The following is a 17,246-nucleotide window of genomic DNA, read 5'->3' on the forward strand; positions in this document are numbered from 1 at the left end:
GAAGCAGGCTCATTCAATGTTAGAAAAAAAATCAAAACTCTTGTTCTCATTTATGTTATTGTCAAATTTTATATTCATCTAGATGCACATATATGCATGTTTTAGGTTCATTTCGATGGAAACTTGCTACATACTGTTAAGAGAGTCCAGGTAAAGGCGAGCAAATGCACTTCATTGGGTTATGGATTGGCACTTCAGGGGCCTAACTACCATGCGAGGCCCCTAGCGGGAGCCAAATCAGCAGGTGTGACCTCCATCATAGGAACTGACCAATCACTCTCCTGGCAGGAGGTCTGAAAAACAACCGGCAGGCCTTTTGTTGGGTGCCATGCTAGTTCTCGAGGCAGCTAGCTACAAAAACAGCAATAGATTCGTGCCAGTAAACTCACAAAAAAATTAACCCTTAAAAGTGGATCCGCCTGATTCTGTGCAAACCAAAACATTTCCAGTAAGCCATATAAAATGTTACAGTTTTATGGCATGGAGCAGGGGGGAGTCTTGTGGGGGAAAAAAAATAATAATAATCCACCTTGTCTGTAAACAGAACCAGAGGGAGTGTGGTACCAGATAGCGCACTCGAATCCATGCAAGTGGGAGGGAAGGCCTTGTTAAAAGTGCGTCAGACCAGACGCCGCATCTGCTGACATCTCGGCTCATTTTGCCAGCTAATGGAACTTGGAAGCAATAAAAAGAAGGACTTAACCGTTTTGGACGGCACTCCGGTCAGGTAAAAGCGCTTTGGACTCGCTTCCAGATGTCTGCACTTTTCCAAGTTATAAATTTGAAGCTGCTAATCGAAAAGATGAGGGACGAGGAGCTGCGGCCCAGCCAGAATGGCGGCGGACAAGGGAGGATGTTGCGTGCAAATGAAGCATTAACTTAAGATATGTCCCGATGAGACTTGAGCCAAACTTTCCCACTCCCACTGTAAACGTTCGGAAATCGGGGGATGAATCATTCCGGCAAGAGCTTCCCCGACGTGAGCCAATACTATGAACGCTTGCTGTGGAATACGGCGAACGCTTGTTAAAAGCAAAGGATAACATTCCAGACCCACCTGCAAGTGATGGGTGGAAAAATGTAATATCATTGTACATTTTTTACAGATAGTATCCTGTAGTATTGAGTGATAACCCTCCCGCATGATTTAAAATAATACTCATCAAATATATACTTTTTAAAGCACTACTTGGTTTGCTAGCTTGTTAACTTTGTTAGCTTGTTGCCAATAACGCAAACTACATGACAGGATAATGACTATTAGCATAGATGGTACGGTAATTATAAACCTTCAAAGGAATACTTGAGCCTTTTTCAGCAGTAAAAAGTTCATATGTTTTCTATAATTATCTTGTTACCTTTGAAAACCGAACTTGCCATAACTGAAAATAACATCACGTGCTCAAAGCTTAGCCAACGACCAATCACGGCTCACCTGTTTTCTGGGTTTGGTTACAAGACATTGGTAAGCTGAGCCATGGTTCATTGATACATGAGCCCTGAATACAAGCAATCTATTTTCTTAGCCACTTAACATCATCAGTGTCACAGGCGTGTCAGACACATGTGATGTAATTTTTAGTTGACACTAAGCGGCAAAACGTATTAATTGTTCGTGAACAATAATGTCCATCAAATGATAGGCAGAATATTCACTTTTTTTCTGCTGAAAATGGCTAAATAAGTTGAGTACGTCTTTAAAAAGATAATCGTCTTTAACCATTTATTACTTTGTCTATAATTGATTTGAAGAAATTATTTTTCATATACAATTAATATTTCTAGACACATTTTGCCACTTGCCATCAACTGACAATTTAATCACATGTGCTGGAAGCTCAGTTTGTGAATGTCACATGAGCAACAGGTAAGCCGTGATTGGTTTTTACCCGAGCTTTGAGCACAGCTTATATCATCTTCACTCGACAACAAATGGCAAAATGTGTTTTAGAAATGTAATCATTGTTATTTAAAAATGTAATTATCGCTTGTAAATGAAAATAATTTGCATAGAGTTCTAGACAAAATATTAACTGGCTACTGCTAAAAATGGAAAGTATTTCTTTGAAGGTTTAAATTACTTTACCATCTATGCTAACAGGCGTTAGTGTGTCTGCTATATTAACTGCGGATGAAAAATTCTCAAAAGGACTGTGTACAAAATATGAACTTTTTTACTGCTGACAACAGCTAAGTTTAGTATCCACGTTAAAAAACGCATTTAATTTTATGCTAACAACATGACAAAGGGTGATGAATATTAGCAAGAATATTATTGTAATTATAAACCTTGAAACCTCGATTATGTAAACACACTTGGATCAGGATCACAAAAACTTCCTTCAAAAGAGATTGAACATGTTGTACCCAAAAATGCCATTTTTTTTTTTTTTAAATCAATGTTCTGTGAAAACTTAGCGTAGCTTCGTACGGGACCTGCTCTGATTCTTCCTTAATGCTACATCTTGAGCTCAGTTCTATCAGGCATGTTGCAGTACAACTGTGGTAGAGTCCAACAAGTCAGTCCATAAATTTGGACTTGTGAGTCGGCCTATAGTGTAAAAACCATTAATATAGCAGAGGTGATGAAAGATGGAAGAGAGGCTCATCCCCTGGCTAAAAACGGGCGTCCCTCCTCTCATGGCAGCTCCCGGCATGCGGCCGTGACCCCTGCTGACCTTTCGGACACAAAATGTGTGAAGGCGACCGGGGGGCTCGTGTCTTACATCAGAGTCGGCCGTAATTGGGCCTCGGCGTTCCCTTGTTCCGCTAAATTACCCGCTGACACAGGCCTACGTGGAGCGGCCCCTGCCCCGTCGCTCCACCTAATTGCGACGGGGGAAGCACTGGGGGTCCGCACAAAAGCCTCTTGCACCTGGGATGTCAGGCTGCATTAGCGCCTCACCGATACAAATATGAACAAAATATTGGCCCCTCCGAGTCGAGCCAGATGGCCTCTTAATTAGGCTGACTTATCCCGGGACCACAGGATGAAGCAGGAGAGGAGCTGGCAGCAGATTGTGGAATTTGATTGGTCGATGGGTGCCAAAAAGGTAGTGCCATTCATACCAATTATGGTTCTAGTCACCACTTTTTACTAAAAATAAAGCAATTGTGTCCTAAATGGCACTGCCGGGTGAAACGTGAACGCCCAACACCCTTGAGATTGTTCAATTCCCAAAAATAAGTCCGCAAAGTTACTAAAACGTGGAGTTAGAACTGTCATCACTGGATCAAGTTGACCCAATTTAAAAAAAACAAAGAAAAAAATCATTTTGTACAAATCAAAAACCTGGGTAAGACAAGACGATGGATTAAATTCACCCAGAGTAGTGTGTTTTTTGACCCAAATTGCGTTATTTTTTTTACCTAACTATTTTTAGATCTCCTCTTGACACACAGCCTATTCATTTGTGTCCGATGTTGTGTCCATTCCAACTTAACACACATTAATAAGACCTCAGGAGCATATTACAGTTCTCCTTCATTTTTTGCAGTTAATAGGGATAGAAAAGCCACTGATAAAAGTGGAAAAATTTAGAAGTTGCGTCACCCCGCCCCTCACGCGGACATGGGCCGTACAAAAATAAAGTGTGTGAAATATGTTTAGTAAAACTCTCTGTACCTTTCTTTCCCATGCCCAGTGATCCCCTAATTTTAATATGGAGGTCTCTTTTGGGGAACAACCCCCCCATCATATAGCAAAGTGCTTTCAGTGAAACTCCAACCTCTCAACTCACGCTGCAGAACTGAGCGCCCTACCCCGCCCATTTCTGCATGTCATGTCACTCTCCATTCTGATAACACCCCTCCCCCCGCCCATTTTCGCATGGAAGGTCATTTCTCTTGTTTCTGCCCACACCCCACCCTTTTCTCATATGTACTGTAAGTTCTGCATGTTTATCAGTCATAAGCTTGCAGCGGTGCGGCCTTGCTAGTCTAGTTTTTGCCTAACGTCCTTATATAGTGCCAGATGTAGAAAAGCAGTGGTTTAGTTTTTAGCGAAAGTCTTCTTTTGAACAAGATTGTGTATTAGGGCTGTTAGATTGCTTCAGACTTCACGTTAGGATTGAGCGTGGGAGTGCTGCAGCGCATTATGCGTAACTGTGAGGTGACTGTCCTTTGGGGAAAAAAAAAGACTCTCCTGTAGCTATAAAAGCATTCTTGTGTAAAGTAACGATCTTTCAAACCTCTTGGCTCGTTCCACTCCATGAGACATGAGCAGGTATCCAGTAGAGTAGCCACGTCTGGTTTTAGAAGCGTACAGGTGCACTGGGCCTGAGAAGGGTGGGCGGCGCCCCGCCCCATATAAAACCAGTCAAGTAGGACCCTTCTGCCTGGCTGCCTCCATTCTCTGGCTACAGCAGGAATGCAGCCTGCGGAACTTGGCTCCTGTCGCCTGGCATCTCGTCAAGCGGATCCGCAGACAAGAAACCAATTGTCAGATAAAGTGGGTCAATAGCAGCTTACCATTAGCCTCTCATCTCGCCCACCCCGTGGCCCGGTGCCGTTTCCTTCGCCCTGCTCTTTTCCCGCCACAACACTTAGGGAAAAACATCTGAAATTGCTCGAGATGCCAAGATGGAAACCGGTCGGCCCAAAGAGAGCAACAGAAAAATCAGGTGACCAAAAGGTCTCAGAAAACTATCATTACCGATCCCCGTCTGGACTTGAAAGTATCCTCAGACGGATTGACTGTTTAGAGAAGCCAGTGTGATCTGCCTCTTCATTTTTGTCCACTATAATGGACATTTGTTTTTGGTCTGTAACCTTTAACTCTTTCAAATGTCCGTACTAAGTCCTAATGTGCTCAGTAGAGAACAGCCTGGCCTTTTCAATGAGGTCTCACTTGCTTGGGTGGGGTTCAATTAACTTTGCTATCTTGCGGAGACAAAAACACAATAGTGGACACAAACGATTAGACTGGGTCTCAGGAGGCTATACTCTCTCTAACCACTTCCATTCCCAAACGCCTGCCTCCCTGCAACACTATGTGGCAAGTACAGAAACAAATCTTGGGTTTCCCTTGAGGGTAAAAAAAGAGTTATTATCACTATCTCGGCATGACGACTTTGCTCGTAAAATTAAATTTCCTGCATCCTAAATCAGGCTAGCTTGGCTGCTCCTTCACCCAGGGGTGCCTTTTAGGTGATGACCATGTTGTAAACCTGCTGTCAGGATTTTGTGGGACCCCTTGCCATGACACAAACGGGGTAAGCACGTACACGCTAACCTTGAAGTTTCCGCATTTTAAACCATGAGCGCTCGACATTACCCTGGATTTCCACATTGATGTGGGTGTAAGGAATTCCAACGGGGTTTTGCTATTTTAAGCCATATAAGCTATTCTTAATCAAATTTGCATCCAGCGCACCACCTTAATGCTCTGACGTAGGAAAGGATGGTGCTTTCAGCTTGTGTTTTAATGAACCACGTCCTCCACTCAGGCTGTCTCCATCCATTAAGACCTTCTTTCATCAGAAGCGCACCCACACGCACGCACACACTTTTGTGTATTTGTACTTCAAATCCCATTGACATGTTTTGCACACAGATTCACGCCATTGTGATTGGCTTCATACCACCAAACGACGACACAGGTTAAACAGGACAATTTCTGGGCTTTTCCTCAATCACCTGATGGAAGCTGCTCGAGTCAAGAACAAGCCTGTGATTTCCCCTCCCATGGCATTCTAAAAATGCATGAAAAACTATTTGATGGATTTTCTTATTCTCCACGCACGATTCCAACAGCACAAGTACCAATACAGATCTGATTCTCCGAGTCAGCCTGTTAGAGCTATGAGATTATTCGTAGGCATGCATGTCAGAGTGGAAAAAATGCACAGAAGCCAGTGTGGAATCTGAGCATATGGATATAATAGTTGTTTGTGTGTATGTGTGTGTGTGTGTGTGTGTGTGTGTGTGTGTGTTTTGACAGCATCACCTCACCCAGAAGTGTGCGTGGCAGTTGACCACCATGGTGCGCTCGATCAGCTCATCGGGGCACTCCAGGAGGTGGTGGCCCGACACCACGCCGGCGTTGTTGATGAGTATGTCCACCTCGCCCACCTCTCGGCGCACTTTCTCCGCCGTGGCGTACACGCTCTCGCGCTTGCCCACGTCGCAGGCGTACGTATACACCTGGGGCTGAAATGGGGGCACTTCTTCAACGCCACCTGAAGAAGTCAAAGTGGATCAATTCAATTGTTTATGATTTAATTAATTGAGCGGTTTCCACTGCCAAGAACTTTGTGTTACCAAGGTTGTTTGTTGGCAAAGGTTATGCCATACTAATATGTTTTAATTTCCTCTTGCATAAACCAGTGTGGTCCAAACTATGGCATGGGGGCTACTTGGGGCCCTGCCTTAATTTTTATGGGGCCCACAGCGTATCCTCAAAATATAATTAGCTAGTAATGAGTTTGTTTTATATGTTGCTTTTCTAAATACACAAATTGGCAAATCGTAACACTTAAGTGATTAAAGCTTTGTGTCAAGGTATAAAATCTGAAAATAACATGAATAATTCCAAAGTAACTGCCTAAAAATGGGGAGCTTACAACGGATAGCTCCCGTTTTAGTGGCCAGGTTCAGTTCTGACAGTTTTAAAATGTTTTTAAAATTTCAAACTATTTGTCTCATAGAAATAAATTTAGGTAGCAGCTTTTCCAAGAGGAAAAATAAATAAATAAATCAGTAAATCCATCCATCTATCCATTTTCTTTAACCGCTTATCCTCATTTGGTCCCAGGCTTGCTGGTGCCTATCTCTGCTGTCTTCTGGCAGTAGACCGGAGACACCCTGGAGTCGTCGTCAGCCAATCGCACGGCAGACAGAGACAAACAACCATTCACACTGACAATAAATCTAGTATATACAGTATAAAAATGTGCACATGTGCACATTCATAGTGATGAATTTTGGTGTGTTTGAGAAGTCAAATCTTAAAAAAAAAATAAAAATACTAAATGGCCGTTCCATCCTTGTGCTTCTAATGAATGTGGCCCTCGGAGGAAAATATATGGACACCTACGGCATGAACGTTAATGACCAAAATCTAATGCAAAATGTAACATTATAGCAGAATGTGGCATACTAATTGTGTTACCTAACAGCGATTTTTGGGCAAAGCCGGTATGAGTGTTACACAAGAGGTGGGCATGCCATCTAGTGTGAAAGTGTAGAATTGGGATTATTTGGTTTTAGCACAGTTGGCAGTCAACTTTAAGGGTTGTGACTTGCAACACACTTTGTATGCATCATCAAAGTACTGAAATGTCAGGTGAGTTACATTACATAACACCCGCACATTTCAGTGCGGATACTGCATAAAATACGTCAAATGCATGAAAGAATGCGAATATAACGTGTCATAATACTCATTTCTGATCAAAATAAAATAAATTATATAACGCCACTCACCATCTTTGGAGGTCGGCGTGTCCACTTCGTGATAAATCTGCCGCACCATCTCTGCCGTCTCCTCGTTGCTTTGGCTGTTAATGTCCCACAGCACCAGGATGGCTCTCCGCCGAGCGAACTCTTTGGCAAAGAGCCGCCCGAGTCCACTTCCAGCCCCGGTGATCACGCACACCTGTCCGGCCACGCTCTTCTCCTTGGGCCGCACCACCCACTTGGCCCCGGCTGTCACAAAAGCCCACAGCACCTTCAGGATGACCACGAAGAACTCCGCGATGATGATCATCATGTTGGATACTGAGGTATATGAAACAAAATAAACGAGGACGCGAGGACGTTGAGCACTCTTTACGCAAACCGGAGCCGAGAAAACGGCGAGCACTTCACGGACCTCGACGATAATGGGAAACTGGAAGTGTGAGCCGCGGAAAGTACCAACAAGCGGAGAGAGTAGCCTACAACTCAAGTTGACTTAAAAGTTGTATTGGGTGCACACTTTGAGCCCACAAGCAGCACACTTTAAGGCTTCCTGCTCGCCTTCTCCGCTCCGTCTCATCCCGAAGCGCATCTGGGCTCGCTATTTATTCGGTCCTCCCATCAACACCGGACCCAATCGGACTAAGCCTTTTAGCGCCAGTTACAATGAAGCGTCAGGTCCGCACAATGCACTCACATAAAAGGAGTGAACCCACAGAGCTTTGACTCAACGTTAAGCACATGACTTTTTATAATTATTATTTTGATAATAATCGAATCACCGCTTGCTTTTGTATGTATGTCTGTCTGTCTGTCTGTCTATCTATCTATCTACACTTTAAGTATATGTGAATATACTAAAGAGCATTCTTGCGTAACAATTTATCTACTGTATTATTATTATTATTGGATACCGGTGGTGGCTGATTTCCACTAATTGGTTTGCAATGAGCGCGTTGCGCAGCGTGAAAATTGATCGATAATTCCTGAGGAGAAGCGCCAGAAGATGATTTCATTTCACGTGTGCACGCGACTGTCTGTGTTTTTATGTTCTTGCCATCAAGATAATTATTATTGTTTGACAAGGACTGCAGAGTGTGCCTCGGACAAAACAAATGTGCCGCTCACACAGCAGATAAGTGGCGCACCTGGAGGGCGTTCAAAGTGCGGCTACTAAATTGTGCAACGGATTGCAGCATGCACGCTTTCCCCTGTGCGCGTGTAGGGCGTGTTTAGGCTTCAAAGCTCGTTTTTTTCTGACAAATGCTTATTTGAAAACCAATTACAGAACTATGGTTAAAGTGCATATATAGCCCAATGTTGCAATCGCATTTTGCTATTCATATGGTTGAAGCTAGTTCGAGCCACAAAATGTAAGTTACAGTTGTATTTACTAAAAAAAAAAAAAAAAAAGTCATGGTCATATTCTGTAATTTCGCTTAATCTATCAATCAAACCGTCGTTGAAAAATGTAAACGCTCCTTAGTGATGTACGTGCCTTTAGAATTTAGATGGAGCGATAGCGTCCTCTTCCGGAAAATGTGTACAAAGCTGCCACGTGTCTTTTTCCTTTTTAGTTGTGATTTTAAGGGGGAAATTTACCTTGCAACTATTTTGTACTGTTTGTTGTATTCAAAGCTTTTGTATCTAAAAGCGTATTATTCAGTTGTGTGGTGCGCCACACAAAACAACACACATATGCAGGCATGGAAAGACATATCGAATCGATATTATTGTTGCTGTTATAATCCTGTTATTTAATTTCTGATATCAGAATATTAACAAAATATTTGTTTCGGTTTTATTTAAATGTGTAAAGATGAAATTATAGAAAATTATGCTAAACAAATTAATTGTGTGTGTCCGCATATAAAAATTAACAAAGTTTCTGTAAAATATATACATATATGTTAGGATGTCGGTTTTTTTCAGTAAACAATGCATGTTGCGTTTGAGTTTACATTGTGTTACAGCATATGTTATTTTGTTAATAGAGGTGAAATAAATTAGCGGGGAAAAGAAAGAAATAGAATGGAATATCCTTTTTGTCATTGTGTTCACAAAGAAATGGAGTGTAGATTTTGTCCAAATTAAGTATGAAGAGTCGAATTATCCATCCTTACATCCATTTTCTAGAGCTGTTCATCCTCACTAGGGTCGCAGGCTTTGTAAGATTAGTTATTTATTTTTTATTCAGGCATCTGAGAGAAGAGCTTCATTGGGTCCTAAAATCTTGAACCTGCGCATGTGCATCACGAATTTTCTCTTTCTCGGTGGGCGCCATGGCGGACGCAGAGTGAGTATCCACAGCCTACACGAATCTTTATTAATCTTCTGGTAAAATACGTATCTGGACGATTTTGAATGTTTGGTTGTACTCTTGACATTAGAAATAATGTTTCTTTGTTTATATTATCGAAGATTGATGTATTACATTGCCATTTGGGCAACGTTTTTTGTATGCCATGTATAGACACAATATGGCTGTCTTTGCTAATCGTACACGTTATAGTATGTGGCAAATCTCCCCGAAAAACAATTTATTTGGATAGTTAACGCAAAATTTGTTAGTATTGCTACGTCGACCTTGTAAATAATAATTGTTCGCAAACGTGCAAGTGGGAGCTTTCTAGCCGGTTAGCACGGGTATCTTGCAAGTTGATGTCCCTCCGACGAAAAGTTGTGAGCCTCAAATAGTCACCATCAATAGGAACGTTCTGCTTTATTCTCATCCAACCTGACATTAAAAAAATGTTGACTTTTACCAGAAAAAAGGTTCCGGAAAAGGAAAAGGAAAAAAAGGTACGGAAGGTTCCGGAGAGCCTTTTGAAAAGGCGAAAGGCCTTCGCCGCCGCCAAGGCCGCTCGCGTAAAGCGGATGCTGGCACAGAAAAAGGTAAATGGCAATGAGCGCACCTGGTAAATCTGACGCGGTTAACTTTGCTAGTAACGTGATGCGCTAATTGTCATAGGCCCTATTTTGTTGACCTAGGCCCGCAAAGTAGAACGAAAGGTCATCTTCAAGAGGGCTCAGCAGTACCACAAGGAGTACAGGCAGATGTACAGGCGTGAGATCCGCCTCTCACGAACTGCCCGCAAAGTTGGAAACTTCTATGTGCCAGCCGAACCCAAATTGGCATTTGTCATTAGGATCAGAGGGTAAGTGAAGTTTGATCAGTAATTTTAATTATCTTGGTTGTGTGATTAATGATGTTTGCTCTTTCCCCGACTTATCGACTATGGTGATAAAGCCGTTACTTTAAGCCAAATTTATTCTGAAACCACACAGCATTTTAATTGGATTTTGCTGTTGCCTCATTTGTATATTTTTTGAGCAAATGTGTGTCACCCTTTGCAGTATCAATGGAGTCAGCCCCAAGGTCCGCAAAGTTCTGCAGTTGATGCGTCTCCGCCAGATCTTCAATGGCGTGTTTGTCAAGCTCAACAAGGCTTCAATTAACATGCTCAGGATCGCCGAACCTTACATTGCATGGGGGTAAGTACATTGTTGTATCTTGATTGAGATTTAAAAAATATTAAGGTCCAGTGTTCCTTGACCACTTGCCATTTGATTTGCTTTTTTACAAATGTTCACATTATACCAGAGATGCGTTTATCCATATTGACTCGTAAAAACGCCCCGAAATTCTGATATTTCAGTTAACTTTACAAGCTGGGAAAATACAATATTTGAACATGAACGGTATCAATGCTTCATCTAATGGTTGTTTAATAATTGATCAGTCTGTCAATATTATTGATTAATTTTATTTGCGTCAGAATGTTTAGATTTCTGTCCATTCAAACACAAGTGTTGTCATTGTAAAAACGACATACAAAATCTTAGTCAATTATTGTTTTGGTCATCAACATGTCATGACATTGGCTAAACTATCCCCCTAAGACCCAGGCTGTATTTGTCAGCTGTTTTGTCTTTATGTCACTTATTGCTTATTTTTTAAATATGCAATAAATAGACATGTTTGACCATACATGATGACTAATCGTGATTAATATTTGTGATTTTAATATTGACCAAAATAATTGTGAATATTATTTTGGACATAACCGTGCAGCATTTGTGGACTAATAAATATCCTCTTTCATTTTGATATCATTAATTGGTTCCCAAAATAAAAACAAACTTGTAAATATCTTATTTTGTACAATACACTGTTATGTAGTTTGTTTCAATAGAGGACCGAAGAAATCCGAGAATATTCACATTTGAAAGGCTGAAATTCTAATTATTTGGATTATATCAGGATTCTAAGCAGCTTATGAAAATAGTTATGTTTATCAACTCCTAATCGTCATACCTCTACTCTTAATTAGTGAAATTTTTAACAATGTGAGGGCTGACTGATTACGATGAAAATTACAAGCCATAATGGCATCAAATATTCATACTTTTGCCAAAACACAGTTGTATACCTAGTATAAAAAAAAAAAAAACTTGTGATGTGGTTAATGATGCAGACCTTTTTTCCCCGTCTTAGCGACCATGGTGATAACAAGCTGAAACTAAGCCAGTTTTGTCTGAAACCACATTCACATCCCAAAATAAGTCCTAAGTTTAAACAATGTGAAATGAGAGAATCTGCTGTTGCAGCTATTATTTCTTGTTTTTAAACTTGTCATGCCTTGAATCATCCCAGATACCCCAACCTGAAATCTGTGCGTGAGCTCATCTACAAACGCGGCCACGGCAAGATCAGGAAACAGCGCATTGCCCTCACAGACAACATTTTGGTCAAGAGAAACCTTGGTAAGACACACTTCACCATGTGATTGAATTGATTCACGGTAGCTGCTTTAGCAAGTTCAATCTGCGTGGCTAATGATGCATACTTTTTTCCCCGTCATATCGACAATGGTGAAAGAAAATTCAAACTAAGCCAGTTGTGTCTGAAACCACATTGGCGATGCATTAACAAAATGTTACTTCTACCGCGTTTTCCGCTCATCGTGCTTAAATGCTCGTCTGCAGGCAAATATGGCATCATCTGTGTTGAGGACCTCATCCATGAGATTTACACAGTCGGCAAGAACTTCAAGGTGGCTAACAACTTCCTGTGGCCCTTCAAGCTGTCGTCACCTCGCGGTGGCATGAACAAGAAGACCACTCACTTTGTGGAGGGAGGCGACGCTGGCAACAGGGAGGATCAGATCAACAGAATGATCAGGAGGATGAACTAGATCAATAGTAAGTTGCACTAACTGATTGCAGACCTTCAAGTTGACTCGTCAGATGTGGTTAAGGATGCACAATTTTTTTCCCCGTCTTATCGACTATGGTGAAAACCAGCTAAATAAAAGCCAATTTATCTGAAGCCACATTTACCTCTCAGGACACATGATGCTATATGTATACCACTGAAGCTTAATGGTATTTTTTTGTTTGTTTTTCTTTTCAGGTTTGTACAAGACTCAAAATGTTCAATAAAAACATTAAAAAAAAAATGTTTGTTTACTTTTTCCTCATAGTTTGAGTTATCGATATGAGCAGCTCACCCTACAACAGTACTTGATTTCTCAGCACATCAAAAGAGAGGAGCAATTAAAATCTTGCGTACTAGATGCATTTAATGAATGCTGTAAATTACACGAGTGCCAGTTCTGGGGGAGAGTTTCGGTGGCTGTAATTGGAGGCTGCGCCCAGGGTGTTTTTTTTTTTTTTTTTTTTTCGTAGGTAGTCATGTTACCGTGGTAGCGTTTGGTCGCAAGCTGTCCAGAGATTGTGCAGGCCACTAAAGTGGGGTGGTGAAATGTACTGCTCAATATTCGGGGTATTTAATCATGACGTTGCAATTCGATACACTAACGCTGCAGTCAGCGGAAACTTTATTGGTCAGAGGTCGCTCAAATTTCGACTGTCGTGGGCCCTTCTCTAGCGGTCGTCAAACTCCGACTATCGACAGGTTGGTGATGGGAGCAGCTTCAAGACGACCGCCTTTCAGACCACCATTTCGAACGTTCTCATCCATTCAATCTTTCAGTGGTGAGTGAACCATACCCTTACTACGTAAACGTAGCTTGGATCTGTGCTAAATGAGCGCAAGCTAACGTTTCGTTTACTGTCAGGAATTCGGACATTTGAGATCAATCGCGTGCCTTCACCTTATCTTTTGCAATACCCGTAGTACTGGGGTAGTTCGACATACTTAACGGTTACTACATTTATGATCAACGTACCATTTACTATTTAAAACACAACTTGACGGCGTTGCAATTTGTTAGATGCACTTATAAGTGGCGGTATTCGGTACCTTTAATGGCCGCCTCGCGTCAGTGACAGTTGTACTTGACATTTTATGTTTAGGAGGCGTGTTTGGAAAGACAAGCGTCTTCCCCCCTCTAAGAGACAACCATGTGCACTACCAAAGGAATAAGCAACCCTTTAACCGCTCCAAGGTATTTTCCGGTGGCCATTCGTGGAGGCCGTTCACCCTGAGGTAGCAATATATCTCGCTTAATGTTTACAGTGCACTGCATTGACAATGTCTAAGATAGTCTCGTCATTCACACCCTTGACATTGCAAAAAAAAAAGTAGCTTTGCAATTAAACCTTATACTTTACAATGGACTAATTCGGGTCTGCAACATGCAGCTCCAGACCTTCATATGGCTCTAAGTTTGAAAAAATAATGACCATTTCATTTAACTTCACTCCCCTTCTTGCCCTATTATCCCTCTTTTTGTGTTTTTGTCGCAGTTACACTGATAGCTACAAACCCATCGTGAATCCAACTGCCCTTTTACCATCTACGTTAGTTCTTAGAGGCTTAAGCACATTTCCGGTGCAGAACTACAGGTCTTGCAGGTATTAGTAAAATACATTAGTCATTTACAGCTCTCTATACAATAACGTATGGTTTTCATGCTTCAGTAGTCTACTGTACATGTCCTGTGCAGGACTGAAGAGGATTATCCATCATCTAACCTTCACACCTCTAAAGACAGTCTGAATAGTAAGTAAATCATGTCGGATATGGCTACAAAAGTATTAGAACACCTACTAGAACAGTAAACAAACTGAATATCCAGAAGTTCCCCTAACTGTGGGATGGATTTGTGAGAGTTGTGTCCTTCAACATAACAGGGCGGGAAAAGTGAGTGTATATTTGACACATCCATTTTGACATTGCAAAGGCAAGTGTGGGCAATGTTTGTGGCCTGCTCCATCTTATAATTTAGCCAAGTGAAACATGTAAATTAACAAATGTCATGCAATTTTCTTCACGTTATTTTGTTTGTTTGTTTGTTTTTTTTACCTAAAATGAGTTTTGTTTTTTCCCCTCCTATTTATTTATCAAAATAAATAATTAATTGATTTATTTTAAACTTATTTAGCAATTGTGGCATTTTTAAATTAGTGTTAGTTTATTATTATTAGTGTATTTATCTTAACTACTTGGTAAATTATTGTAATGTAAATAAAATTAAAATATTAATAGTAAATAGTTTTTTTTTAAAATTGGACTTTAAGGGACTGTGTAGGATTTACTCCTCCGAACGCTGCCATGTCTGTCATAGGTACAGACAATGGTAAGTGCAGCACCTCCTGCTGTCCGTAAAGAAAAATGGTCTAAATCTTACACATTGTCCCTTTAAGTACTCTGAATTAAGAATGCAATCTTATGAATTTCATTTTAAGTAAGATTAAAATGTGAATCATTAATTTCAATGTCGTTTTACTGTATATTATTGTATATCTATTTTTTTTATCCTGTGGGAATTCATAATGCTGTGTATTTTCGGTGAACGCCACATTCTACAGATCAAAGTAAAAGGGACATGCAAGTAACACTGCCCAAGTCATTACAAATAGCAAACTGCTGACAAAGTATTTTATAACCACAATTTGTTTCTTGTTTTTTTAACATTATGAATGACTTAGCTCAGGGTCTATTCCTATCCAGATTAATCCAATTACCCGTCAATGGCTTTTTTTTTTTTTTTTTTTTAATTGAAATGGAATATTGAGGCAGTTCCATCACCTTCCCCAAAGTGCTTTATCCTACTGGTCATCCTTTTGTAGGTCAGTCATACCCAGACCCTGAGATGGGAGCCGCCCGCTCCTTTCTCCATAGGATATATGAATTGTCCTGCTTGGCGGGTGAGACGGCAAGACAGGAAAAGCTCAAGAAAATGAGGATGTCCAGAAAAGCCTCATCATCCTGACAGTCACTGTTACCCCAGTCAAAGTGGTCCAAAGGGGAAATGGACTTTGAGTTAATGCCAATGACAGGCGAAGGACATCAAATCTTTACGGCACTCTGTTCATTTAAGTTGCTCCTTTTTTCTGCTCTCTTGTCTTCATTGATGCTAGTTTTCTGTCTGGCATGGTTTGCTGTTATGTTGTGTCATTTGTGAACTTCTCTCTCTGTCAGCATCTTGGTGTACAATACTGTATGTAGAGATTATTGCTTGCATTTTGTTGCACTGTAATACAGATCGTATGTATTGTAATGTGTGATTTGAACCCAAATGCCTAACCCAGGGGTGGGCAAGTCCAGGCCTCGGGGGCCGGTGTCCTGCCTGTTTTCCTGTTTTCTCTCTCAAACACACTTGAATCAAATGATTAGGATTATTCTCAAGCTCCAGCAGAGCATGTTGATGAGCTAATGGTTTAAATCAGGTGTGTTAGGGAGAGAAAACTGGAAAACATGCAGGACACCGGCCCTCGAGGGCTGGAGTTGCCCACCCCTGGCCTAACCCAAAGATATATTTTCACACTCCGACCAATGCATTTCTATGCATCCCATGCTTATTCTGTGCTCTCACATTGGCCCTGCCTGAGCAGTATGGCAGGTTCAGGCAATCTACTGTAGAACATTTAATAAACAACAAACCAGAAGGAAGACAAGTAGCTTTTACTCGTGAGGAGTGAGCAGGGACTTGCACCTTCTCAGATCTTCTTCTGGTCTGGTTACATCCCCTGTCTGCTCCTCATTTATTCATTTGGGGTGGCCCTAGTTACAAAAGCATTGCTGCCCTTAAGGGTTGGGGGAGACATATAGCAACAAAGCAAACAATCAGTTTGTGGTCCTGGGGGATGTAGGCACAAATCCATGCCGTGATCTTCTTTCCCAGGGACATCAAAACCAACCCCATGCTGTGCTGCAGGAGATTTTGTCTCCTCACCCCTTCACAAAAAACTCCCAACAGAAAACATCCATGTCTAATAATCTACCAACATACTTATTGCAAAAAAACAAACAAATATGGGATAACCTACGTACGTACAATTATTGTAAAAGAGGTAAATGTGGCTTGAGAAAAGCTTATGACCGAAAAAAATTTATACCTCCCTTCACAGCACCTGTATACACGACCTTATCCATCTCCTTTAGTTTCGTTTTAGTTGAGAGATTTCGCACCGAGTCGGCCAAGTAATCGGCGATGTTTCATTTATTTCATTTATTAGTTACAACGTTTTACTATTGAAAATGAAGAAGTGGAGAAAATGTCTGTTTGAAAGCACACAGCCAGAATTTCAATGTCAGTCACCTGCTAGCTGAACTTTTGTTGTGAATGCTGGGTTCCCACAGGGACTAATTTGATAGGAACGTGCATCAGTGATTGTGATTTATAGACACTGTTTTGCATTTTAATATCAGTAAAACACCATTTTTTGCTCCTTCATTCGCTCCACGACCCTAATGGGAATAAGCCGTCAAGATGGTGAGTGAATGGATGTTTTTCTGTGGTCGGCGGCATTGAGCGACATCTACTGAGGCTTCATGTGCACACAAAGCCACTTGACTCTAGAAATGACAAAAAAATGTATAAACAAATATTCTCTCGACATATAATGTATTTGTCTAATGTTATTCTGTATATGTA

At 41.1% G+C, this 17,246-nt stretch overlaps 3 protein-coding genes, 1 long non-coding RNA gene and 4 other non-coding genes across 10 annotated transcripts in view; 7 read left to right on the forward strand and 1 right to left on the reverse strand.

Annotated features, from left to right (window-relative positions):
* rdh10a (retinol dehydrogenase 10a) overlaps positions 1–7,993 on the reverse strand; it is a 16,342-nt gene extending 8,349 nt beyond the window's left edge. The window contains exons 1-3 of the mRNA XM_088441901.1: positions 7,814–7,993; positions 7,426–7,719; positions 5,953–6,179 (exon numbers count right to left, since the gene is read on the reverse strand). Of these exons, the coding sequence (XP_088298027.1) occupies positions 5,953–6,179; positions 7,426–7,711 (513 nt within the window). The 5' untranslated portion in view covers positions 7,712–7,719; positions 7,814–7,993. The remainder of the gene's footprint in view (positions 1–5,952; positions 6,180–7,425; positions 7,720–7,813) is intronic.
* LOC148407728 (uncharacterized) overlaps positions 1–9,300 on the forward strand; it is an 11,466-nt gene extending 2,166 nt beyond the window's left edge. The window contains exons 3-4 of the long non-coding RNA XR_015868691.1: positions 545–727; positions 5,942–9,300. This is a non-coding gene — a long non-coding RNA (uncharacterized LOC148407728). The remainder of the gene's footprint in view (positions 1–544; positions 728–5,941) is intronic.
* Positions 9,301–9,611: 311 nt separating this feature from the next.
* Positions 9,612–12,859, forward strand: rpl7 (ribosomal protein L7). Its single transcript, XM_088402317.1, has 7 exons — positions 9,612–9,694; positions 10,167–10,293; positions 10,390–10,556; positions 10,756–10,893; positions 12,056–12,165; positions 12,388–12,603; positions 12,815–12,859. Exons 1-6 carry the CDS (start codon positions 9,681–9,683, stop codon positions 12,594–12,596), a joined length of 765 nt encoding a protein of 254 aa, XP_088258443.1. The 5' UTR covers positions 9,612–9,680; the 3' UTR covers positions 12,597–12,603; positions 12,815–12,859.
* Positions 10,592–10,688, forward strand: LOC148407730 (small nucleolar SNORD12/SNORD106). The gene has a single exon (XR_015863727.1). It is a non-coding gene; the product is annotated as a small nucleolar SNORD12/SNORD106 (small nucleolar RNA).
* On the forward strand, positions 11,858–11,949 carry LOC148407731 (small nucleolar SNORD12/SNORD106). Its single transcript, XR_015863730.1, has one exon. It is a non-coding gene; the product is annotated as a small nucleolar SNORD12/SNORD106 (small nucleolar RNA).
* On the forward strand, positions 12,228–12,318 carry LOC148407732 (small nucleolar SNORD12/SNORD106). Its single transcript, XR_015863731.1, has one exon. It is a non-coding gene; the product is annotated as a small nucleolar SNORD12/SNORD106 (small nucleolar RNA).
* Positions 12,648–12,738, forward strand: LOC148407733 (small nucleolar SNORD12/SNORD106). The gene has a single exon (XR_015863732.1). It is a non-coding gene; the product is annotated as a small nucleolar SNORD12/SNORD106 (small nucleolar RNA).
* A 222-nt stretch (positions 12,860–13,081) lies between the features above and the next one.
* Positions 13,082–16,334, forward strand: c19h8orf89 (chromosome 19 C8orf89 homolog). Of its 3 annotated transcripts, none has more exons than XM_088441837.1 (5): positions 13,082–13,398; positions 13,720–13,852; positions 14,113–14,220; positions 14,313–14,368; positions 15,439–16,334. In XM_088441837.1, exons 1-5 carry the CDS (start codon positions 13,197–13,199, stop codon positions 15,579–15,581), a joined length of 642 nt encoding a protein of 213 aa, XP_088297963.1. In that variant the 5' UTR covers positions 13,082–13,196; the 3' UTR covers positions 15,582–16,334. The 3 variants fall into 3 exon arrangements, with proteins under 3 accessions (XP_088297963.1, XP_088297964.1, XP_088297966.1); XM_088441838.1 differs by having other exon boundaries at positions 14,287–14,368; positions 15,439–15,588; XM_088441840.1 differs by having other exon boundaries at positions 14,290–14,368; positions 15,439–15,588.
* The last annotated feature ends 912 nt before the right edge of the window (positions 16,335–17,246 follow it).

Source organism: Hippichthys cyanospilos, chromosome 19 (assembly GCF_059441005.1).
Source record: "Hippichthys cyanospilos isolate Australia breed blue-spotted pipefish chromosome 19, RoL_Hcya_1.0, whole genome shotgun sequence".
NCBI classification, from domain to species: domain Eukaryota; kingdom Metazoa; phylum Chordata; class Actinopteri; order Syngnathiformes; family Syngnathidae; genus Hippichthys; species Hippichthys cyanospilos.